This window comes from Macrobrachium nipponense, chromosome 13, assembly GCF_015104395.2.
Source record: "Macrobrachium nipponense isolate FS-2020 chromosome 13, ASM1510439v2, whole genome shotgun sequence".
Classification (NCBI taxonomy): domain Eukaryota; kingdom Metazoa; phylum Arthropoda; class Malacostraca; order Decapoda; family Palaemonidae; genus Macrobrachium; species Macrobrachium nipponense.
Window position 1 is genome coordinate 45,844,152 of NC_087206.1, and position 27,822 is coordinate 45,871,973.

Sequence of the window (27,822 nt, forward strand, 5' to 3'; positions counted from 1 at the left end):
ACCAATACTCCCAGACCAAGGGCCCACGAAGTCAAGAGCATTGCCCCTATCCTTGCATTCTAGAAGAATCTGTTGGTACGCCAGGTACTGGAAGGGGGGTTGTGGTTGAGACAGACCACCTTCACCACATTTTACCGCCGAGATGTTGCACACAAGTCCTTGGACACTTCTTCCTGGGACCTTTGGTTGTGTAGCTTACCCAGCTCCTCTAATAGGACAGGTTAGCATCTCACCTAAGATGTACAGTTATGGATGAGAGTATGAAAGTGGAGTTACTGGCTCCTCTTCTCCATCCTCCTTCTCTTCCCTCTGGAAGAGAGCTGAATGGCTGTCACATGCTGGAGCTGGCTACAATGCAGGTAAAGGACACAACAAAGTACATATTCTTTTGTCATAGACCACAGAAGCAACTGTTTTCCTCTTGCAAGGGGAGGGAAAGTGGGTCCCAGACAGTAAGATAAACCCAATACTTGTATTTTGCCTTAATGTCATTGCTCTTCATATTCGTCCAAGCTGGTTTGTCCTATGAAAAGGTCGTGCCCCTTATAGGAGGAAAGCCCAGAAATCCAATTATTGATCTCGCAGTTCCTGTACTCCAATCATTTCATCAGAGGTGTGATTCATTCCCTAGCTCTTTTGACCAGGGTACAAATCAAGGTGAGCAAGCTCTAGTTAGCTCCTGTGAATTACAGTGGTATCTCGACATACGAGAGGCTCAACTTACGAAAAACTCGAGATATGAAAGCAAATACGAAGATTTTTTGGGCTTTAGATACGAAAATAGTTCAAGTTACGAAAGGTTGTTGCTGTAAAGTCCCGAGATTCGCCCGGACCTACAAGAACAATTTTAAAACTTGCGCGCCGCCAACTGAGTAAACTCGCCACCATCCTCCCGCTCTCCCATTGGTTCCTGATGCTAGTCACCCCCATAAGATCCTGCTCTCCTATTGGTCAGCATCTACCCCTTGTGCTCTATGTATTCTATTGGTAAAAGGATGCTGTAAATTGAAAAACTTATTCATGCAATACATTTCATAAAAAAAATATATTAGGTAAAGATAGAATAAAGAATAGAAATGAATAGTTATTATACTGTTTGGTAGTTTCATAGTTGAAGAGAGATAATGAAAATTTATGGCTTACTGTGTGCTAGGAAAAGTGATTGCTGGGCGATCGTTCGGTGCTCGTAAGTGCTGGATGTAAACAGAAGTTTGAAAATTTTTGTTTTTTTGTTTGATTTTTTATAGTTACTTAATAATTATTTGAAATGAGTACATGCAATATATTTAATAAGAGAAATTGTGAATTAGATATCATAAAATATAAAATAAATCAGACTGCTATCATCTAAGCCAACAAATACGTATTTTCTAGAATTCTTCTTCTGTTTTAATATTACGTATATGTTTCATTATAGCTGTCAGTAACTTGGTATATCTCCATTAGGTAAAGATAGAATAAAGAATAGAAATGAATGGTTATTATACTGTTTGGTAGTTTCATTAGTTGAAGAGAGATACTAATGAAAATTTATGGCTTACTGTGTGCTAGGAAAAGGGATTGCTTGGCGATCGTTCAGTACTCATAAGAGCTGAATGTAAAACGATTGGAAGGTTTTGTTTGTTTGTTTGTTTGTGTATTACAGTTAATGATTAATTAATAATTATTTGAAATGAGTACATACTGATTATTTATACATTTTATTGGCATATTCTTAGCTTTTAACTTCTTAGGTTCAAATGTCAGCATCATAGACTAGGCTACAGTAGCATCTGCTAACATAGGCTAGGCTTATTGCTAAGGGACATATACTAAAGTCCTAATATATGCAGTAAAAATGGGGTTGAACATTACATGCAGTTGAATATTACTCAAGTATGTACAGTATTTTGCCTTTTTGGAGTCATATTTCTTCCGTCAGATCGGCGTCGTAACCCTAGAACATGTGTTTTAGGCCTGGAAATATAATTTACTGGGGTGTTTTTGTAGGGCTTGGAACTGATTGGGTATTTTACATGTAAAATGCGGTTCAAGATACGAAAAACTCATGATACGAAGGCCGCCTCGGAACAGATTAATTTCATATCTCAAGGTACCACTGTATAGGGGAATCGTCCCTCCAAATATGTCTTTCTAATGTAAAGGACCAATGGTTTGTATATGTGTAGGAACAAATCACAATTTAAATTAATTTGTATTTTTTCTAACTATACAAACCTGAGGTTCTTTACATACTAGGTCTACCTCATGCCACTCCTCATTCTGCCCTTCCTGGGCCAAAAACAAAGTGTAATGTATATGCCCTGGTGGGTGGTAGTTTAACTACTGAACCATTTTTACCTTGTATATCACTGGCATACAGTGGACCCCCTCTTATTTGCAGTTCAGCAACTGTGGATTTAGTTATTCACAGAATTTTTGTAACATATTTTTCAATACATTCCTGAAAATTCAGTAATTTGCAGACTTGTCAACAAATTTACTGATCACATTCGCCTCTCAAGAACGTGAGGGTTATGTTCCTGGAGAGCTCGTGTTATTTAAACATATTTTTCCCATATGAAATCATAGGAACAAGGGGGTTATATTCCTGGACTTTGGGAACTGTACTTTTTTCCTTGGTACAACCGAATTGGAAGTGCCTAAGTGGCATGGTTGGTATGGTGTCGGCGTCCCACCCCGGTGGTCGCGATTTCGATGATCGGCCATTCCATTGAGGAGTGAGAGATGTGTATTTCTGGTGATAGAAGTTCACTCTCAACGTGGTTCGGAAGTCACGTAAAGCCGTTGGTCCCGTTGCTGAATAACCACTGGTTCCATGCAATGTAAAAACGCCATACAAACAAACAAACAACCGAATTGGATAACAGCAACATCTGTTTGGCTTGTATTTCAGCCATCGTACGATAGTAAACAATTACCGTAGTTGTGTTATAAACAACGTGATGTAGAATAGGACTGATATTTTTTGTTATAACTGTACTTGCTATAGATCAAAGATCAGCAAGGAAATATGTTGTTAAATTTAAACCAAGTTATAGCTGAAGCTGAGAAAGCTGCTAATGACTATTATCATGCATCGGCACCAAGGATTAAATTCCTGTAAAGTTATGCCATCAAACACAACCGTATATAAAATAGAGAGAAAATCATTTTAATCAAAACTACTGGGCTTGAAACAACACATTTTACCGTTTTTTTTTTCTTCACGCCAATAAAAGGTAAATAACGTAAAGCTTGTATTATGATGAAATCAAGTGAAAATAGTGAACAGAATCACATTTTTTTTTTCCACGCAATGAACATGCTCCCAACACAATCTGTTAACAAAAAAATAATTTACTTCACAACGAGACTTATTCAAGCCATACAGTGGACCCCCATACAGGTAGTTGTCGACTTACGACCACGATTGGTTACGACTAACCAGTCTTAAATCGATTTGGACCTAAGTCGGCCCATGTTAATTTACCGTAAGAATATTGTACTAGCCTAGCCTACACTAGGGTAATCAGTACCATCTTTACATAAAGGGTAGCCTACCTTATACTGCACAGCATACTTTATATATATATATATATATATGGCATAGTAATTATTAATTTAAGCTAATTCTCTAGTTTCAATGGACATTGGCTTATGATAATTCAGTACAAAGAGAAATTGAATAAGATTTAACAAGCTAGCCTCACGTATACGATGATGGTGTTATCATGGTATATTATCGTATATATACGAATACAGTGGCCAGCCTAGCCTACAATATACTACATATACGATATAGTTTAGTAATTTATTAATATAAGCCAATTTTGGCGGTTAAATGCATTCCGACCATGATATATCAGTAGAAAAAAAATGGGACACGAAACGGGAATCAGATTCTGACCAACATCGGCATACCTAATTACCTAATTGAGCGATGTCAGGCTGCTGACAGGCTGCCAACGGCTACGTATATTTATGAAATAAAAACAATGGCTATGCATCTTTTCCTTGAATCTTTTAAAAAGTTATACATTACTGTATCCAATAATATTGTATGTATTCTCATATTATTGTATCATAAAATACTAACAAATCAGTCAATGTTTTGGTTTGGAAATCAGCTGATGGCGAATACAAGTTTAGTTCGTCGTGTTTATGTTTTATTTCACCATATTTAACTCAGTTTGGAGCAAATTGCCTTGCTTCTAGTTAGCATAAAATGTCTAGATACTTTACTTATAGGAGACAAGGTAATTTGTCATTATACGATTTGTTTTTAAGTCGAAATATGAATTTAATACTTCTAGTGAAGTAAATTATTTTTTTCTTTAACAGATTGCGTTGTGGGCATGTTTATTGTGTATAAATATTACGTGATTCCATTCGGTATTCCTTCGTAGTACGAGCTTTACAGTTAGTTACGTTACTTAATCTTTTATTGGCGTGAAAACAACAGTAAAATGTGTTCTTTCAAGACCTGAAGTTTTGATGAAAATTATTCTCTCTCAATTTTATCTACAGTTGTGTTTGAAGGCATAAGTTTTCTGGAATTACAGGTATTCTCCTTTTTACAATGGGGTTAGGTTTCTAAAATCCCATCATTTGTTGAAAAAATTGTATCTCGAATACAGCCTAGCCTACACTAGGGTAAACAGTACCATCTTTACATATAGGGCAGCGTATCTACACTACACAGTATACTTATACATATACAGCATAGTAATGATTAATTTCAGCTAATTCTCTAGGTTCAATGCATATTGGCTCATGATAATTCAGTACTGAGAGAAACTGAATAACATTAACAAGTTAGCTGAGCGTATACAATGATAGATACCATGGTAAATCAGACTAGCATTCAGACCGATCTCGGCATAATTGAGCGATACCTATCAGGCTGCTGACGCCTACATATAATTATGGAATAAAATCATAACAAATATGCATCTTTTCCATGAATTTTTTGCAAATCATACATTATCTATCCTATTATATTGTATGTATTGTATCATAAAATACTAACAAAGCGGTCAATATTTAGTTTTGGAAATCAGCTGATGGCGAATACGCATTTATTTCATCATATCTAACTCAATTCGGAGCAAATTGTTTTGCTTCTAGTTAGCATAAAATATCTATATACTACTTATAAGAGACAAGGTAATTTGTCACTATATGCATGTTTTTAAGTCTAATATGAATTTTAATATGAATTTAATACGTCTTGTGAATGAAATTATTTTTTTCGTACACAGATTGCTTTGTGGGCATGTTTATTGTGTAAGGAAAATTATGTGATTCTGTTTGCTATTTTCACTCGATTTCTTCGTAGTACGAGCTTTGCCTTTACGTTCTTTATCTTTTATCGTCATGAAAACAGCAGTAAACTGTATTCTTTCAAGACCAGAAGTTTTAATTAAAATTATTCTCTCAACTTTATCTACGGTTGTGTTTGATCGGATAAGTGTACGGGATTTTTATCTTTGTTACCGATGCACAATAACAGTCATTAGCAGCTTGAAAAGTGTTCTCAGCTTCAGCTACCACTTTGTTTAAATTCAACAGCATGTTTCCTTGCTGATCTTTGATCTAAAACAAAGAAAGTTATTACCCAAAAATGTATCAGTCCTATTATACATAGCATCATTTATAACATAAGTGTGGTAATTGGTTACTATCGTACGGTGGTTGAAATACAAGCCAAATAGATATTTTGATTCAATTCAGTTGTACTTAGCAACACATTGTTTCTCGTTCGGTTGTTCATGGCTGAACACATTTACCAAATGAGTAAAACGTTAAAACAAAACTCTCATAATTTTCTTTTGCTGTTTATTTTTTAACTTATTTAACTAGAAGATGGGATAAAGTTAGGCTATTGTAATTTGGTCTCTCTCTTGCTGCCTGGTTGTACGCTGCTGGGCTGCACCCGTTACATCAAAATTCAAAAATATTTTCAAAATATTGTCGTATGAGTATTAATTGCTAACCCCATCGTAAAATTGGATTATCATAAGACGAATTATCGTAACTTGAACACTACCTGTATATCCTTTTGTCGATGCATGATAATAGTCATTAGCAGCTCGAAAAGTGAGCTGTGTATGTGGAGAGGCGGAAGCTGGGGTAAAACTGTCACTTCCCAGTTGATTTATTTGTGCGTGGTCGTAAAGTCGATCAGTCATAACTCGCATAGGTCAGAAGTCGATCAGCCATAACTCGCATAGGTCAGAAGTCGATCAGTCATAACTCGCATAGGTCATAAGTTGACAACTAGCTGTATTTGCTTTCTCTGGGTTCGCGGACTCATGCATTCGCGGATTTCTCTCTGGAACATTTCCCCGCATTATTGGTGGAAAATTCGCCCGGTTGCGGTATTTTTCTGTGAGAAATATCCACATTCCTTTTTTTTTTTTTTTTTACCAATTTCATCATAATATATACTTTTTGTGATGAACTATTGTAAAAACCAAGTATAAAAATTTTTAGTGGGTTTTTCTTGAATTTTAACTAACAAAATAGAGGTTTTAAAACATATTTATAGTGGTTCCAACCATTTGCGGGTTCTAACTATATACGGAGGGACTACTGTATTTTGACTTTAAAATTTGTTGTACTATGTATAACAAAAAATGACCTTTTCTCCTATAAGTAAAGTATCTAGATATTTGTTTATGTTAACTAGAACAAGAAAATTCGCACAGCACTAAGTTAAATATGGCGAAATAAACTCTTATTTGCCATCAGCTGATTTACTAACCAAAACACTAGCCACTATAGTATAGTATTATTTTATAACACAATACAGGCGGCCCTCGGTTAGCGGCAGGATTCCGTTCCTGGCCGCTGAAGCCAAGTGATTTTAGACGCTAAGCGATTTTAAAGCCTACGGCCACCGCACACCTTCTTTCGAAACTCTAAGACCAGTCAAAGGCACCGTAATGCCACAATGGCACAATAAGTAAAATTATATTTATGCAGTATAGTACTATAGAATTCTGTACAGTAGTACTGTACAGTACATTATAGCATTGTAAATACTGTAAAGTGAAAAAAGCCTAGCTTTAATCCTTTGGGTGTCTAGAGTATGTAAAGATATAATAAAGTTTATACAGTGTACAGGTGGCTGTAGTGTTCAAGTTACGATAATTAGTCTTACGATAGTCCGATTTTATGAGAGATCAAATTACAATGGCCTAACTTTGTCCATCTTCTAGTTACATAAGTTCAATAACAGCAAAAGAGAATGATGAAAATATGGTTTTAACGTTATACTTGTTGCGTGAACGTGTAAGGCCATGAACAACCGAACAAGAAACTTTTTTTTTTTTTTTTTTTTTTTAAGTACAACCGAACTGGATAACATCCGTTTGGCTTGTATTTCAATCATTGTACTATAGTACACTGTTACTGTAGTTGTTATAAATGGCATTATGTACAGAATAGAACTGAGATATCTTAATGTAATAACTTTATTCGCTATAGATCAAAGATCAATCGGGAAATATATTGTTAAATTTAAACCTAGTTATAAAACTGAAGCTGAGAAACTGTTCAAGCTGCTTAATGACTATTATCGTACATCGGGCAACAAGGATAAAAACTGCAGTAAACATATGCCATCAAACACAACCGAAGATAAAATTGGGATATCATTTTAATCAAAACTACTATAGTTGAAAGAACACATTTTACTGTTGGTTTCACGCCGATATAAGATAAATAACGTAAAGTTCATATTTCGATGATATATAGGATTATTGCAAATGGAATCACATAATTTTTTACGCAATAAACATGCCGCTAACGTAATCTGTTAACCAAAAAAAAAAAAAATTTCACATTCACAACGAGACATATTCAATAAATATTTCCACCTAAAAACACGTTGTATAAGGAAAAATAACCTTGTCTCATATAAGTCAAGTATCTAGATATTCGTTTATGCAAACTAGAAGCAAGAGAATTCGCTCAGAATTGTGTTATGGTGAAACAAAATCAGTCTCATATTCAACAACTGATTTCAAACCACAACATTGGCTGCTCCGCGGAATACTGGCTTAAATTTGCCGTAGTATTTTATAATACAATAATATGAGAATACGTACAATATTCTTGGATACAGTAAAATAATGTATAACTTTTTAAAGGATTTATGGAAAAGATGCATAATTAATAAAATAACACCATGCATTTTTCGGAACAGTGGCGGACAGAATGAACATGGAAAAACATCCCCTTAGAACGTGGAGCCTAGTTACAAAGGCCGCCTTAATTTGTATCTTATTTATGTACAAAAATGAAAATACCTTTACGTAATGTATTTTCATACACATTTTAAACATGAAAGCATGATCATTTAAAAAATCGACACATCGATCGCTAAATTTTCACTCTTTTTAACTGTATTTTCGGAAGAGCGGCAGACGGTGGCATACAAGAATGAACATGAAAAAACATCGTAGTCGATAACTTGAAGGGCAGTTTCAAAAGCAGCCTTTTTATCATATTTCTGCACAGAAATAAAAAATACCCTATTCGTAATACATTTTCATACACATTTTAAACATTAAAGCATAAACATTTATAAAATCGACACATCGATCGTTAATTTGCACTTTTTTTATGGGGGCCAGCCGGAACCCCTATACAAGCGGTCCCCGGGTTACGATGGGTCCGGCTTACGACGTTCCGAGGTTACGACGCTTTTTCTTAAATATTCATTGAAAAATCCGCCCTGGGTTACGACGCTTGTTCCGAGGTTACGACGCTGACGCTTCTGACGCTCCGAGTTAACGACGCTTTTAAAAAACGCATACTATGATAAGAATCCTTTATAGTGTAGCACAGTATATTAATAGAAATAAGTTTTTGGTTAGATTACAACAAAAATTTTGAGGTTATGATGATTTTCGACACTTTTTATGTCTTATTTTTTAAATTTTTTTAGTGACGCCTCATATGCGGAACTAGTTACGAGCGAATGGATACATAGCTGGGATGCGCAGTTTATAACAGTCCAAAAGCGCAAATAATGAAAAAATCATTGCTTGTTTCCAGTATACATAATTAACAAAACTAAGTTTCTGGTTAGATTACAACGCAAATTCCAAGGTTACGACGGTTTTTTATGCCTTTTAACGATACCTCATACGCAGAACTAGTTTCTGAGCGGAGGGCACATAAATTAATTTACGCTATTAAACTGTATGGTAACCATAGTCAAGGATAAGGAACGCATTCTCAAACAGTATACATATCCTTTAATACAAAACAGCAAAATATCATTGAAACATTATTTCACTTAAAGAATCCATTTATACTCTTAGACTTGGATATAAAAACCATAGTTTCTCTCTCTCTCCTCTCTCAATCTCCCTCTCTCTCCTCTCTCTCTCTCTCTCTCTCTCCCTCTCTCTCTCTCTGTATTTTCCGACAAAAATAATCACTAATTAGTGTATTTTGATGTTTATTTTTATGACTAAATACATTTTTATAATACAAAAATGATTTACTAATTTTCAAATATTAATTTTGATTAATACTGTATTAGTAAGTTTAATAAGTTGAAAGATATCACATAAAAATAATAATTCATTCTCTCTCTCTCTCTCTCTCTCTTCTCTCTCTCTCTCTCTCTCTCTCTCTCCTCTCTCTCTCTCCTCTACAAAAAAAATACTATTTTCAAATATTAAATACTAATATACAGCCAATTTAATATCAAATTCATTAAAGAAAACCAAAGTGAATTAGTAGATTTTAGCTTATATATTTAAAAAATTATGGAAGAATGAAGGAAATCCCAGTCTTCTTTCAGTAACCTTTAGCTCAAACTCCAGGTACTAAAACTGTCAGATATATCAAGTTCTGTGACAGCCAGGAGGGGGAAGAGCTGCAGTGTTGCAATCACGTGTTCCTGGGATTTTTTCCCTCTCTCTCTCTCTCTCTCTCTCTCTCTCTCTCTCTCTCGTCTCTCTCTCTCTCTCTCTCGTCCCTCTCTCTTTACTGACTGAGACTCGAGATTTTTTATGTACTTGTACTATTTGTTTTTAATACTTTCAAATAATAATAATAACAATAATAACTGTAATTACAAAATTCATATGTGATAGTATTTTAAAGAAATACAATACGTACTAATCTATCCATGTCACTTTTAATTAAGGTTAACTCTCTCTCTCTCTCTCTCTCTCTCTCTCTCTCTCTCTCTCTCTTCTTCTCTCTCTCTCTCTCTTTTGCCACACAAGATAATGTGTCATAGCGGTAACTCCCTCCCTCTCTTTCGCTGGAAGCGTTATAAGTATTTTTTTGAGAGAACAGAGAGAGATAAACACTCACTCTCTCTCTCTCTCTCTCTCTCTCTCTCTCTCTCCTCTTCTCTCTCTCTCTCCTGCTCTCTCTCTCTTCTTCTCTCTCTTTTACCAAAAAAAAGATGAAAGAATTTTTATGGTACTAGTATGTAAAATGTTTATTGATAATTTCAGTTATTTAATAATAATAATAATAATAATAATAATAAAACTTTAATTACAAAATTCATAATGGTCGTATTTTAAAGAGATGAAAATGACCATTTCCATATTCACTTGTAAGGATAATTCCTCTTTCTTACTGAGATGAGAGAATTTTTATGGTAGATGCACGTGTTTATTATTTTATTTTTCAAATAATAATAATAATAATAATAGAAGTAGTAATAATACGATAACTAATTTCAAAAGAAAATTCTTCCCTTCACTTTTTCTGTATCAATTTCCCTACCCCATAACTCCAGTGACACTCGGAGCTTAACAATGCCATACAATGGTCAAGAATTTAATGGTAATGTTTAATGGTCTCATCTCTCTCTCTCTCTCCTCCCTCTCTCTCCCCTCTCTCCTTCCCCCCCCCCCCCCCCCCCCCCCCCCCCCCCCCCCCCCCCCCTTCTCCGTCCCTCTTTCTCCTCTCTCTTCTCTCCTCTTCCCTAACTCTCTCTCTCTCTCTCCCTCTCTCCTCTCTCTCTCTTGTATTTTAATGAAAATATACAGTAATTTGTGAATACACAGTGTTGCACATGAAAAAAGTAAATTAGTGATAATTTTAGAGATTTGGCCCTAAGAAAAATTGCAAATTAGTGAAATTTTCCCTGTGGACATGTTTTCAAGAACGTCGTTCCGGCTTACGACGATTTTCGGGTTACGACGCGTCTTAAGAACGGAACCCCCGTCTTAACCCGGGGACTCCCTGTATATGGTGGTATAGGGCGAAAAATGTAGTCATGAAAAAATTCATGGAGCTTCATATGGCAATTGAGAATACGTATACGAAATATTTCGTCAAAATTCCTCTTACTTTCGTAGTTACAGGGTAACTAGTAAACATAACTCAATAAGCCTAAAACATTCATCCGTATAAGAAAATGCAATATTTATTCTGTTATCGTAAATTTTGATAATTATTGGCAAAGAAATTGTGAGAAATGGCATCTGTAGAGATTCCGTGGCTCGCAGAAGCGTGTATCTGGTTCAACCATGAATCAGTGGGACCACAGACTTCAAGTAGATAACATGTTCGAGTTTCACCCCGTGACATTCGCTTGCTTTTACGTATGTTTATGTATATTTCGGCAAGAAGTTCATCATGCCAATGAGGAAAAGACAAGGAAAACATCTCGCTAACATACAGACGAAGAAAAATCGCTCAAGTATTATTACAGAATATCATAATATACGCGTAGTTAGGGAAGAGAGAGGGGAGGGTTGCCTATAGCAACGCCCCCTTCTTGCCTGACAGCACACGTCACACTGTGCCCATGGCTACGATCTTTGAGCAAAGAGATCTTCATTTATGATAATAACATAGTTTTGGTTTTTAATACCCAAAATGGAATATGAAATTCATAATAATCATGATTTATTAAATTGTCTTTGTAAAAAGAGAGTACACCTTCGAGTTTAACCACTGACATTCTCTTGCATTTACGTTTGTTTATCTTTGTTTCGGCAAGAATGTCATCATGCCAAAGAGGAAAATACAAGGAGAACATCTCGCTAACATACAGAAGAAAATTCGCTGTAATAAGCCGAGTTAGTGAAGGGAAGGGGAGAGAGGGGGTTACGTAAGAAGGAGTGCCCCATCTTGCCTCAAGCAGTGCCCCAGGCTACGATATATGAGCAAAGGGATCATCATTTATGGTTAAATTATAATAAATAAAATAGTTTTGGTTTATTAATACACAAAAAAGAAATATACATTCATAATAATCATTATTTATTAACATTGTCTTTATAGAAATACGAAGGAAAAATTTGAACGCCCGTATCTCAAAACTATACTTATTGACCTTCAATGTCTATCTCCTCACTTATTTTTAAAGCTATAACATTGGAATTTGGTATATAACTCAGAAAGACATTAGAACAATCAAATAAAGCCCTTTTTTCCAATTTTTGTTTCGTCTTTTTGTTATACATTTTTTTATCGTGATTTATAGGGTTTATTTTTTTACCATATTGAAAATTCATATCTAGCAAAAAAATGACTTTTAGAAAAAAAAAAAACTCAATTTGATTGGAGGTCTACATCAGGTCTATATATGGTAGTAATCCCAGGTCTTAATATTAAATATCAAGGGAGGAGATAGAATTTGAAAAATGGTTATTTTCGGGATAAATTGCCCTGGCGTCACAAAACCGAAGGTCAGAGGCGAAAATCACATGCGGTTTGGAGATGTCCCAAGTCACCTTATTAAGTGGTATGAATGTCAAAGTCCTGTCGTTAAAAAACGGCATTAGCCGGACGGCCCCCTTAAATCGATATTTTCAGGAGAGCGGTGGCGGCTCACAAGAAAGAACATGAAAAAACATCGCATTTGATAACGTGAAGGGCAGTTTCAAAAGCTGCCTTTTTATCATATTTCTGTGCAGAAACAAAAATACCTTTCACGTAATACACTTTCATACACATTTTAAATAAAAGCATGGAACATTTATAAATCGACACATCCATAGCTAAATTTGCACTTATGTAACTCGATATAGAACAGCGTTATATTTACTCGATATAGAACAGCGTTATATTTACTCGATATAGAACAGCATATATTTCACCCTAATACCTACGTAATAACTCTCCATAAAATTTGTTTATATAATTTGCATAACCTTTAATGGTCTGAATGGCATTTCTAAAAATGTATGAATTCGTTAGACAATGGCGCCAGTGGCGCCGTTAACTGAAAATTGTGCCGTAAAAATACCTTTAAAATGTCTTATTTTTTTTATGAATTATTTTTGATGACAGCCGTAAAACCGATTCACTGTTGAGCGATTGCGCCGTTAACCGCGGGCCGCCTGTACAGTAGTGCCTCAGGTTACAAAATTAATTCTTTCCGAAGCGGCCTTCGTAACCTGATTTTTTCGTATCTAGAACTACGTTTTACGTGTAAATTGCCTAATTCGTTCCAAGTCCTACAAAAATGCCACAGTAAATTTTATAATAAAGCTAAATTGACCAATAAACAATGAAATACAACAATTTGGACCATTCAATACCTAACAAAACCATGACTGTACCTGTAAATAAAGTGTATTAGTGTACAGGGTACAAGAAATACTGTGTGTACATGTACGTACGTATGTAGTAAAATGTGGAACCTTACCTTTCGAGTGAGGCGATGTCGGAAAGTGACAACAGAGGAGGAGGAAAAACGGCAGAAAACATGAACACTTAACTTTACGAAACACATTAAAAAATGGCAGAAAACATTAACACTAAACTTTACAAGACACATTAACAAATGGCAGAAAACAGTAACACTTCTTGATTATCTTCATCTTTGTTTCCATAGAAAACATCCTTTTCTTTCCGTGAACTTCAGCAACATTCTTGGGACCCATGGCTAATAACATGAGCAATTAAGTTCACACACAACACGATCAAGTAACTTACAGTACAACAAAAGCGAAATCACTAACATGAATTTTCGTTAACAAACGAAATATATGTGAATGAACAAATTCCAGGTGTTTACGACAACTCTGCCACAAAAAATGGTCAAGGAAAGCCTTTATATAGACATATGATGGGACAGATACTGACCAATAGGAGAGCAGGATCTTACGGCAGTGACTAGCATCAGGAACCAATGGGAGAGCGGGAGGATGGTGGCAAGTCTAGAGTTGGTAGTGCGCCAGTTTTAAAATTGTTCTCGGTGGCCCGGGCAAATCTAGGACTTTACCGTTTCGCAACTTGAATTATTTTCTTAAACAGAAGCTTTCGTAACCTGAATTTTTTGTACATAGGGACTTTCGTATGTAGAGGTTCCACTGTAATATGAGAATACATACAATATTGTTGGATACAGAAAAGTAATGTATAACATTTTAAAAGATTTGTGGAAAAGATGCACATTCATTATGTATGTAATTATACGTAGCCATCAGCAGCTTGACATCATTCAGTTATGCCGACGATGTTGGAACAAAGCTGATTATCGATTCATGTCCATTTTTTTTTTTTTTTTTTTTTTTTTCGTTTTTTTTTTTTTTTTTTTTCTTTATTAATAGATAAAGAAAATCTTTAGCTTTATTAACAAATGAACAAAGTTGTTTGCTTTATTAATAAATATACTGTGCTATGTTTTTGTTTATGTCGACAGCCGTTGACTGCAGCGCTGATGCGCATCGTGCGCGGGTGATTTGAAAACAACGCTCGGGTGCCAATTCATGTTGTATCAAAATTTTTGCATCTTTTAAACATATTTAAATATTTTCTAGCTTGCATTAAATAAAAAACGTGTTAATTAATTGAGAGGTGACTACTGTATTTTTGTTTTTTGTGACTAATTTTATCATGAAAAATTTATTTAGTTACAAAAATAACATGAAAATAGGCAGTTTTAAGCATATTTAGAGGGGTATTTGGATCTTCCAGCTATTAAAATGCATAGTTATAAGCTTGTTTTTATAGGGGTTCCAATATATAGCGGATTTTCGGTGTCTGTGGGTGGTTGCGGTACCTAACCCCTGCAAATAAGGGGCGGGTCCATTGTATCTTCGTAATGAATATGCTATTCAAGGAATAATTCCATAGCAAGGAAATCGACTTATATCTATACATAACCAGTTATTCATAAGATGCCTATTGTTGCAAAGGCTAGCCTTTACACAAATGGTTTTGTAATTTAACAGTCGTCTTAGGCTATACTACCCTTGGTCAGATTTTGTCCATTATATCTGATGTGCGTTGGTTCTGGGGCCATTGAAATGAGGTTTTTGCTGCATTAATATAAGCTGTTGTAAGCATTTTTGGAAGGGTTTTGAGCATTTATAGATTTTATCTATGAGCGGGGCATGTGGTACCCATCCTCCGCAAATACATGGGTTCACCATAATAAACTTTTCCTTTGGGGAGAGGAAATATAGATAATGGAGATCCATCAAAGGATGAGTTAAATTGGGAAGATAGAAATAAGTTTGAGTATTTTATGAGTATGAACAAGTATTTTTGTGACTCAGAAGAGTGTATGGTAGTTAATCATGAAGATACTCGGAATAATGAGGAAAGGAGTTGAAAGAACCATTTCATCCTTGTGTTTTTTTGTCTTCTGCAAAGATTCTTACCAACAGAATAGGCGCACAGAGCAAAATTTAAATGTGTGCCCCTGGCTGTTTATATCTATGAATATTTGGTGACTAATTTTTCCCATTCCGTTAAGAAAGGTTTGTGAACTATGAAACTTTAAGAGATTCATGTGTCACTTTTGATAGGTTTGTAATGGAAAAACTTTGTGTAGCAACTTGTTGAATAGTTCTTAATTTAGCTAAATTGAAAAAAAAAAAATCCATAATTCAGCAGTAGGAAACGTGAGAGCTAGTCCCCGTTATTTTAGGAGGCTTTATGATTAAAGTACACAGAAAAGCAACTCTTTAGTTTATGTATCTATTAGTTTTCATCTTGAAAATCTGCTATAAAAAAAAAAGTGCTTAAGGAGGGTCTGTTTCAGGACTTTGTAAGCTATGCAATCATGTTTCATTTGTGATATCTTTAAAAAGTTAGGTTTTTTCAGTTCTCTCAGAAAAAAGAACCGAGTACATTGATAAAAATAATTTCGTTATCTTTCTCTTCAATGTTTTCATTTTCATTTCAGTGTGCTTCGTGGATGCCCTGAACTCAAGGTTTTTTCATCTTTAGGTATGACATTGACTTCAGATATTGTTAAATCTGTCAATGACATAATGAAAGGGAGAGCAGGTCAAATTACACTTTCCATGTATTTAGACGGGGGTATTGAAGCAGACTCATATGACAGCCAAAAAATAAAATTGGAGCGCCTGGGTAAGTCATATACTTAAGTTTAATCAAATACTGTTTTAATTTAATTGCTTTATTGTACTAAAACCAACTAAAAACTAGTCATTGATAAGGTGAACAGAATATTTAAAAACAGTAAAGGAAACTAATTGGAAATAGAAATTTTAGGAGCTATGTTTAAACTCTTTAAAAATTTTCAATTTGGAAATGCCAAAGAAATCAAGAAGACAATGCTCATTATGAATTGTGAGAAAGTATTAGAAAATACTTACATGTCAAGGACAGCAAGTAAATGTATATTACAGAATCTGAAGTACCAGAAAGAATAATCAACCTATTCAAGATACCATAACACAAGTTTTAAGTAACTTACCCAGTAATTACATAGCTATTTGTGCCACTTATTTGCTGCAGTTTAGACTCAGATTTTGCAGTAGCAATACTGATATTGTGTAGGTGACACCAGTCTCACCCCCTAGCAAGAGGGTTAGAGATGACACAGTAGGCTAACTCATTCCATGTCTGTGACTCCTAGTGATAACATTTGGTGTTAGTAGCAGTAGTTCATTTTTCACTTGTTATTTACCGGACTTCAGCCGAAATCTTCAGGATGAGATTTTTCCTTTTCTGTTCTTTGTACTGGAGTATTACATCAGTAATTCACATTTACAGTGAAATTGTGGTTAATTGTTTAACTACTTTTTGCTGAGTGTTAGATTATAATGTATAATGTAAACATTGTTTTGTCGAACAGATGTTTTATGGTTGTTACCGACCTGTTATTGTTTTATAACGTTTTAGTAGCGATCTTACATTGAGTAATGCCACAACGTAAAATTTTATTGAGTTAATAGACCGGTAACGTAATAATGTAAACATTGCATTAGCTACCAGAACAATTTCTGTGTTGAATTTTAATTCTGCAAGGCACTTGTTGCAGGATTAGTATTTATTGTTACAGTTGACCCCCTGGATTCGCGGCCTCCGGATTCACAGACTCTCACATTTCTCTCCGGAACATTATTTGCGGAAAATTCACCTACGTGCAGTATTTTTCTTTGAGAAATATCCAGAAATTCTTCTTCTTCTTCTTTTTTTTATTGATTCCATCATAAAATGCACTTTTTGTGATAACTTTTGAAAAAACCAAGTATAAAAATTTTAAGTGGGTTTTTCTTGTTTTAACTAACAAAATAGGCTGTTTTCAGCATTTTTGTAGTGTTTCCAACTATTTGCGAATTCTAACTATTCGTGGGGGGAGGGGTTTCTGGTACACATCCTCTGTGAATATGGGGGGACCACTGTAGTTATAAAGATCTACTTTAAGTTTTTTTGCCACTTTCTGTTAATAGCGTGTTCTCTACATCAGCAAAATTTCAGTAGATTTAAATGCTTATCACTTTCCTTTCCAGAATTGCTTAGCCCTTTAATGCCAACTGGACGTATTAAACGCCAACGAAAATTGTCTGTCGGGTACTGAACCAACGTACGAAACATTGACAAAAAAAAGTTTTTTTAAATTCACAGAAAAATAGTTATAGGCCTACTAGGCGAAAACTTTTGAATCACGCGCCTTGGGGGATACTGGGAGTTCACGGATCAAGCTGTTGTTTTGTTTACAATAGTTACCCAGGCGCGCAAGGGCGAATGTCTTTCTTCTTGCACTAAAAAGCATCAGCGACACATCTCAGAAATTATTTTGTCACATTGACATAATTTTTGCACCATTTTATATTAGCCGTTACATAGAGTTTTATACAGGCAGTCCCCGGGTTACGACGGGGGTTCCGTTCTTGAGACGCGTCGTAAGCCGAAAATCGTCGTAAGCCGGAACGACGCTTGGAAATATGTCTTAAACTAATAAAAAGTTATAAAACCTTACTTGTAATCCTTTGGTTACACTACATGTTCCTGTAGTTTTATGTACAACCTGGAGTTATTTTCATAAAAGAATGCTGGTTCTTGAAGGTAAAAACTATTGTAATCCTCTGGTGACACAACATTCTTGAAGTTTTATGTACAACCTGGAGTGATTTTGCCAAATCTTGAGGGCTACAAGAACAGCTGATTACTATTTATGTATCATATAGACTAATTAAAGTAAACGTATCTTTAAATAGGCTTATTATTATTAGTATCAACAAACATTTTCCTGCCATGAGTCAGAGGCCGTTTAATGAAACGAACACTTCTCTGTCCTATCTGTTCAGAAAATAAAAGTTACGTCAATCCCCGGGACCATTGTTGCCAAGGCGTCTCTCTCTCTCTCTCTCTCTCTCTCTCTCTCTCTCTCTCTCTCTCTCTCTCTCTCTCCTCTCTCTCTCTCTGATCAAATTACACTGGAACCTTGACATACGATTGCCCTAATATACGAATGTTTTGAGATACAACAGAAAATTTGCGAAAATATAAGCTTTGATATACAACGAAATATTTGAGATACGATTTTGCGATGAGTGTTAGTTGTATAGGCGACCGATAAATGGCATTCAGTCTGTTTGTTTGTTGGTGCTGCATGTTAACACGTCGTTGTTTAGTTCGTTGTATTTGCGCCTATTTTTCGTGTTATTTTGTCTATTTTATTATTAACCATGGGTCTCAAAGCTAAAGACAAAGCAGGTGATAAGAAAAAACCCAAGAAAATTATTTCGATGGAAGCAAAACATGAAATTATAGCAAAGCATAAACGTGGCGTTCGTATCGTCGATTTGGCAAACGAGTATGGTCGAAATCCTTCTACAATATCCACGATCATCAAGCAGAAGGAAGCTATAAAAACCTTCCAAAGGCATCACCATTATTTCTAAACTACGAACTGATTAAAAAAAATAAATGAAAATTAGTTTAGCAATGTTATTTCATTTGTGTTTACGTATTACGTAGTTATTAGTGTACATACGTAAATAAAAAGAGAACAAATCGTTCCCTGCCACCCTTCCCTACCTCCTCCCCCTGCTGGCCTCACGTCATCTTTCGTTGTGGTAAGTAAAATTCCTTTCTTTTTTTTTAATTGATTTTATTAACATTTATTATCATTTATCACATTGCTATGTTAATTTATCATTGTGTGTGTTATTACTCGTTTATTTGTGTATAAATTGTGTATATTATATGTAATTTAGCTGTGTTTAGGTGTGGTTTCATAGCGCTAGAACGGATTAATACATATTACATTATTTTTAATGGGAATGCAAAAAAAAAGCTTGAGATACAACTGTTTTGATATACGACGATGATAACGGAACAAATTAAATTCGTATGTCAAGGTTCCAGTGTACTGGATAATGTCTCTCTTTGGATATTTCGATTTTGCCAAATCTTGAGGGCTACAAGAACAGTTGATTACTATTCACGTATCATATAGACTAATTAAAGTAAACGTATCTGTAAATAGGCTTATATTATTTGTATCAACAAAACATTTACTGGCATGAGTCAGATTAACTCGGAGCGTCAGAAGACGCCTCTCTCTCTCTCTCCCTCTCTCTCTCTCTCTCTCTCTCTCTCTCTCTCTCTCTCTCTCTCTCTCTCTCTCTCTCTCTCTCTCTCTGATCAAATTACTGGATAATGTCTCTCTTTGGATACTTGGAATTTGCGTTGTAATCTTACCAGAAACTTCGTTTTGTTATTATTACTGGAAACAAGCAATGATTTTTTCATTATTTGCGCTTTTGGACTGTTATATGTAAACTTTGCGCACCGCAAGCTAGTATGTATTCATTCGCTCGGAAACTAGTTCCGCATATGAGGCGTCGCTAAAAAACATCGAAAAATACGACATAAAAAGTGTTGAAAATCATCCTAACCTCAAAATTTTTGTTGTAATCTAACCAGAAACTGATTTTTAATAATATACTGTGCTAAACTATAAAGGATTTTTATCATAGTATGCGTTTTTTAAAAGCGTCGTTAACTTGGAGCGTCGGAAGCGTCAGCGTCGTAACCTCGGAACAAGCGTCGTAACCCAGGACAGATTTTTCCATTGAATATTTAAGAAAAAGCGTCGTAACCTCGGAACGTCGTAAGCCGGAACCGTCGTAACCCGGGGACCGCCTGTATATGGAAATGTGCGCAATTTCATGTAGAGTACAACAAAAATCAACTCATAGTTGTAGCTTTTATCAGTTTTGAAATATTTTCATATGAATAACGATAAGTGCCAAAATTTCAACCTTCGGTCAACTTTGACTCTACCGAAATGGTCGAAAAATACAATTGTAATCTAAAACTCTTATATTCTAGTAATATTCAATCATTTACCTTCATTTTACAACAAATTAGAAGTCTCTAGCACAATATTTCGATTTATTGTGAATTTATGAAAAAAACCTTTTTCCTTACATCCGCACGGTAACTTCTGAAAAAATAAGAAATTTTTATGTCCGATTGTTGTAATGTTTGCAGTTTTATATTAGCCGTTACATAAAGTTTTATATATGGAAATGTGGAGAATTTCATGTAGAATACAATGAAAAACAACCCATGGTTATACCTTTTATCAGTTTTGAAATATTTTCATATAAATAACGATAAGTACCAAAATTTCAACCTTTGGTCAACTTTGACTCGCCCGAAATGGTCGAAAACCGCAATTGTAAGCTAAAACTCTTACATTCTAGCAATACTCAATCATTTACCTTTATTTTGCAACAAATTGGAAGTCTCTAGCACAATATTTTGATTTATGGTGAATTTAAAAATAAAAACTCATACTTCCGCGCGGTAACTGCCGAAAAAATTAAATTTTTTCGTCCGATTGTCGTAATATTTGCACAGTTTTATATTAGCCGTTAAATAAAGTTTTATATATGAAAATGTGCACAATTTCATGTAGAATACAACAAAAAACCACCCATGGTTGTAGCTTTTATCAGTTTTGAAATATTTTTATATAAATAATGATGTGTCAAAATATCAACCCTTGGTCAACTTTGACTCGACCGAGATGGTAAAAAAAAACGCAATTGAAAGCTAAAAATATTACATTCTAGTAATATTCAATGATTTACCTTTATTTTGCAACAAATTGGAAGTCTCTAGCACAATATTTTGATTTATGGTGAATTTATGAAGAAAACCTTTTCCTTACGTCCGCGCAGTAATTCTTCCGAAAAAAATCATAAATTTTTTTGTCCAATTGTCGTAATGTTTGCACCATTTTAAATAAGCCATTACATAAAGTTTTATTTATGAAAATGTGCACAATTTCTTGTAGAATACAACAAAAAACAACCCATGGTTTTAGCTTTCATCAGTTTTGAAATATTTTCATATAAATAATGATAAGTGCCAAAGTTTCAACCTTCGGTCAACTTTGATTTGACCGAGATGACCGAGATGGTCAAAAAACGCAATTGTAAGCTAAAACTATTACATTCTAGTGATATTCAATCATTTACCTTTATTTGCAAGAAATTGGAAGTGTCTAGCACAATATTTTGATTTATGGTGAATTTATGAAAAAAAACTTTTTCCTTACATCCGCACGGTAACTTCTGAAAAAATCATAAATTTTTTGTCGGATTGTCGTAATGTTTGCACCATTTTAAATTAGCTGTTACATAAAGTTTTATATATGAAAATGTGCGCAATTTCATGTAGAATACAACTAAAAACAACCCATGGTTGTAACTTTTATCAGTTTTGAAATATTTTCATATAAATAATGATAAATAGAAAAAATTTCAACCTTTGGTTAACTTTAACTCGACTGAAATGGTATAAAACTGCAAATGTATGCTACAATACTTACAGTCTAGTAATATTCAATCAATTACCTTCATTTTGCAACAAATGGGAAGTCTCTTGTACAATATTTAGATTTATGGTGAATTTTTGAAAACAGCTTTTTTTACGTCCATACGTTACGAATTCATGCATCATATTGTAATAATATTTTCTCTGTGTTGTTTTGATTGTTTTACAATTTGTTATATACCAAAATCACCACAATTTAGTTTACAATACAACAAAAAAATAATTAACTCATTAGCTTTAACCGTTTTGCTCACAGCTCGATTTGTATACAATTATATATGAAATTTTTTTTTGCGCTGTCATATATTCCAATATTTATTTATGATAATGATATATTTTTTCATTTCTGGTGGTTGCATACTAAACTTACGGCAATGGCAAAAAAGGAGTCAAAAATGAACTCTTAATCTTGAAAATTAAATGTGCTGTGATTTTTTAAAAAAACTTTTTCCGTTTCGGCGCTCACTTGCGAACGCCGCCGTCATACGGGAGACACTTTCAGAAATACCGGCTCGCCGTTTAAGGGTTAAGTGTAAGGGTATAATGTAGCAGGAGAGAATTTTAGTTATGATGGGCTTTCCTAGGATGGTTTAGCTGATATCCTAGTAAAAGCAACAAATGAAGTACAGTGGAACCTCTACATACGAAAGTTCCTATGTACGAAAAATCCAGGTGACGAAAGCGAAGACGAAGGTTTTTTTTTTGCTTCTGTGTACAAAAATAATTCAGGTTGCAAAAGGGTAAAGTCTGAGATTCGCCCGGGCCGCCGAGAACAATTTTAAAACTCACGCACTACCAACTCAGTAGACTCGCCACCATCCTCCCACTCTCCCATTGGTTCCTGATGCTAGTCACTGCCGTAAGATCCAGCGCTCCTATTGGTCAGCATCTGTCCCATCATGCCTCTATGTTAAGGGGTTCCGTGACCATTTTTTGCGGCAGCGTTATCGTAAACACCTGGGATTCGTTTGTTCACATATATTTCGTTTGTTAACATAAATTTGTGTTATGATTTTGCTTTTGTTGTACTGCAAGTTACTTTATCGTGTTGTGTGTGTACTTAATTGCTTAAGTTATTAGCCATGGGTCCCAAGAATGTTGTTGAAGTTCACAGAAAGAAGAGGATGCTTTCTATGGAGAGGAAGATGGAGATAATCAAGAAGTGTTAATGTTTTCTGCCATTTGTTAATGTGTCTTGTAAAGTTTAGTGTTAATGTTTTCTGCCATTTTTTAATGTGTTTTGTAAAATTAAGTGTTCATGTTTTCTGCCATTTGTCCTCCTCCTCTGTCACCACTTTCGGACATTGCCTCACTCGAAAGGTAAGGTTCCACATTTTACTACATACGTACGTACATGTACGTACAGTATTTCTTGTACCCTGTACACTAATACACTTTATTTACAGGTACAGTCATGGTTTTGTTAGGTATTGAATGGTCCAAATTGTTGTATTTCATTGTTTATTAGTCAATTTAGCTTTATTATAAAATTTACTGTGGTGTTTTTGTAGGGCTTGGAACGAATTAGCCAATTTACATGTAAAACGTAGTTCTAGATACGAAAAAAATCAGGTTGCGAAGGCCGCTTCGGAACAGATTAATTTTGTAACCTGAGGCAACACTGTAGTATAATTATCCATATATTTCCGTGTATAAGATGACCTTCAAATCCTAAAACTCGCCCCTAAAAATTGGGGGTTGTTTGATACTGCGGTTCTGAAAATCAAACCTTGAATTCTAAGATATGATCGGTAGGCTAGCCTCAGCCTTGGTGTGATAACCACCAAAATATATGAAGATTCACATTGTGAAATAACTGATAATAAAGCTAATAACACCATTTTCACCTTGTATGTTATTTGCATATCTTCTTGACAAATAGCTTATTTGAGAAATAATTCTATATCAAGCAAACCAACTTTTATATATGCGATCCTGGCTTAGACAATGTAAACATAAGTTACAGTTGCACTCACAGCAACCTTTATCTTTCGGTGACCTTTCAGAAATTCCAGTGATAGTATAATTACAGTAGTAATAACATTTAGGGTACCATTATATTAATTTTTCATTAAAAGTTTCTAGTACATATCAAAAGATTCATCACATATGCCACCATCATAGGGATTCCAGTCTTGTTCTAGTGAGTTGACTTTGGCTTTGTTGTCGCTATCATACAAATCATCTTCTGTTCTATCAATGGCATTTTTAAAATGATTTTATGTGATTTTCTATTTTCACATTCCTCCATGTTTTTATAACAAAACCGCTGCGAACATCAAGTGAGGCAGCACGCAAAGCTGTTTGTAACTCTTTAGAACAATTCAGTCATATGAATGATAAGTATCATTCGTTATTGTATCGTTATTAGCAGTTGTTGGAGAATGGCGATGAAACGTAAACAAAACTATGGTTTCCTTTTTAGGCAACGTATGTATGAAAAACATGATATAGAATTGGCTTTGTTAAACCCATCTCTGGTAACTTAAGAAAGGATGTATCTCTGAATTAAGTTCCATTCGGCAACTAAAGACAGTGATGATATCAGTAAAATGCCATCAGCTGATTAATTCAAGACTGTAAACAAAAAACTGTAAACAAAACCAGAATGCAAGTGGTGCATTATCGCTCTCTTCATATATTGTAATACAATAATACATGCAATATGATTAGATACAGTAAAACAAGTTATAATATCATTATTCTCAATGTAACTATTATTCGAATTTTGCAAGTGGATATCAATCGGTGTAACAACCTAACTGAGGTAATTCCCAAAAAAATTCTGATTTTTAGAGTTCTGAAAGAAGTGATTGTAAACCTGTATTGACACAAACAACCAAGTTGAGAAAAGTTGATTGCTGATGTCATTTACTGTAACTATCGAGTGTTTATTAACCCTTAAACGCCGAGCCGGTATTTCCGAACGTGTCTCCCGTATGCCGGCGAGTGAGCGCTGAAGCGAAAAAAAGTTTTTTTTTTTTTTTCAAAAAAATCACATCACGCTTAATTTTCAAGATTAAGAGTTCATTTTTGGCTCCTTTTTTTGTCATTGGCTGAAGTTTCGTATGCAACCATCAGAAATGAAAAAAAATATCATGATCATATATAAATATTGGAATATATGAGAGGGCGAAAAAAAAATTTCATATATAATTGTATACAAATCGCACTGTGAGCAAAACGGTTAAAGCTAATGAGTTAATTATTTTTTCGTTGTATTGTACACTAAAATGCGATGATTTTGGTATATAACAAATTGTAAAACTATCAAAGCAACACAGAGAAAATATTATCACAATATGATGCATGAATTCGTAACGCTCGGACGTAAAAAAAAGCAGTTTTCAAAAATTCACCATAAATCGAAATATTGTGCTAGAGACTTCCCGTTTGTTGAAAATATTTCAAAAATCATAAAAGCTACAACCATGGGTTGTTTTTTGTTGTATTCTACATGAAATTGCGCACATTTTCATATTTAAAACTTTATGTAATGGCTAATTTAAAATGATGAAGGAATACTCCGCTAGGATATCTTCCTCGAGGCCAGGAGGGTGGGCAGGGGCATTGTCCAACACCAGCAGACATTTCAGAGGGAGGCGCTTATCTTCCAAGAATTTCTTCACTGTCGGGCCGAAACACAGATTTACCCACTCGGTGAACAAAAGCCTCGTTACCCAGGCTTTCGCATTAGCCCTCTACATCACTGGAAGCTGCTCCTTAAGCACTTTGTGGGCCTTGAAGGTTCGAGGAGTCTGGGAATGATAGACTAGTAGGGGCTTCACCTTGCAATCCCCACTGGTGTAGGAACAAAGTGCGAGCGTAAGCCTGTCTTTCATAGGCTTATGCCCGGGTAGCTTCTTCTCTTCCTGTGTGATGTACATCCTACGAGGCATTTTTTTTTTCCCAAAAAGGCCACTCTCATCGCAGTTGAAAACTTGCTGAGAACTGTAGCCTTCGGTGACCATCATCTTGTCGAATGTCTTTTGAAAGGCTTCGGCCGCTTTTGAGTCTGAGCTGGCAGCCTCCCCATGCCGCACCACCAAATGGATGCCAGTCCGTTTACAGAATTTCTCGAACCATCCATGCAAAGCCTTGAAGTCTGTGGTTGGCGTTAATGTCCCTTCTCCTCTGTCGTCTTCGGCCTGGGCAATCAAATCGCCGAAAATAGCGCTGGCCTTGTGGCAGATTGCCGTCTCCGTTTTCGTATCGCCAGTGATTTCTTTGTTTTTTATCCAGACAAGAAGAAGCCTTTCCATTTCATCGTGCACGTGGGTCCTCTTGCTGGACAAAATAGTGATACCCTTGGAAGGTGTAGCTGCTTTGATGACATCTTTCTGCTTAAGGATGGTGCCTATTGTCGACGGATTTCGGCCGTATTCCTTGGCGATCACACTCAATCACATACCAGCTTCATACTTCTTGATAATCTCCATCTTCGTCTCCAAAGAGAGCATCCTCTTCTTTCCGTGAATTTCAAGTTTCTTGGGACCCATGACTACGTATATACTGTACATAATTATGTTATGTAGTACGTATATGTATGTAGTAAAGTTCTCACACAACACAATAAAGTATACTACAACAAAATCACTAATGAATTTACGTTAATAAACGAAATCGTTAGAACGAACGAATACTGCGTGCGTACGATACCGATGATGCCGTGAAGTGGGCAAATGAGCACGCCACCATGTAGATGCATGATGGGAGGGATGCTGACCAATAGGAGAGAAGGATCTCATGGTGGTGACTAGCATCAGGAACCAATGGGAGAGCAGGAGGATGGTGGCAAGTCTACTCAGTTGGCGGTGCACGAATTTCAAAATTGTTATTGGTGGGCTGGGCAAATCTCGGACTTTACAGCAACAACCTTTCGTATCTTGAGCAATTTTTGTATGTAGAGCCGTAAAATTTTTTGTATTTGCTTTTGTATCTCGAGTTTTTCGTAAGTTGAGCCTTTTGTATCTCGAGGTACCACTGTACTTTCCTTATGATCTGGTGGCTGACTCATCAAAGCGAAGAACCCTCACCAACAAGGCAAATTGACGTTCACTCATAGTACACTGATACAAAGGCGAACATACAGTCATCCAAAAAGAGTGAGAAAATGTCAGAGACTTTTCTCGCCCCCAATGGACAGTGGTGGGACTCCCAGGCTCAATCCTTGGTGTAAACGTGTGGGGGAGTGTAGGTACGACCTTGAAACAATATCAGCATCTATACACTGAATTCAAGTCCCCCTGGCTGGCTGGAGGTCACCTCCTCCTTTTGCTACTCCTCTCCTCCACTGGGGTGAGCCTCTCCGATGCTGGTTGCTTGGTGCGTGACGTCGATGTTTGTTTTTTTTTTTTTTTTTTTTTTTTTTTTTTCTTTTGGGTGTGGTACTCACAGCCACAACAATAGGCACACACCCACTAGCCCCCGATGCATCCCTCTCGTCGTCGTCCGCATCTACCAGGGAAGAAGACTTCAGGTTCATCTACTGCCTCCTCTTCACACAAATCTTCCTCCAACTCTCATATGTTATGGAGGAGTTATGGGAGTTCCATGAGAGAGAGAGAGAGAGAGAGAGAGAGAGAGAGAGAGAGAGAGAGAGAGAGAGAGAGAGAGAGTGTGTGTGTGTGTCTTGGGTCAGTTTTTGGTCAGAATCGGTGATGGTCAGTAGTGTCGGCAGCAGTCTGTTGAAGGCATTGATAGTCAGCTAAGTTGTGTGTTTTTTGTTTGTTGTTTAGTTGTTGTTAAGTTGATGTTGTTTGCCTTGGAGTTGTTGTGCCTGTG

The 27,822-nt window shown here is 35.5% G+C and overlaps 1 protein-coding gene across 1 annotated transcript in view; it reads left to right on the forward strand.

Moving 5' to 3' along the window:
* The window catches only part of LOC135225778 (F-box/LRR-repeat protein fbxl-1-like), a gene marked incomplete in the record, with an annotated part of 240,007 nt that overhangs the window by 158,246 nt on the left and 53,939 nt on the right, over positions 1–27,822 (forward strand). Inside the window, 1 exon segment of the mRNA XM_064265244.1 lies at positions 16,118–16,305. Within this exon segment, the coding sequence (XP_064121314.1) occupies positions 16,118–16,305 (188 nt within the window).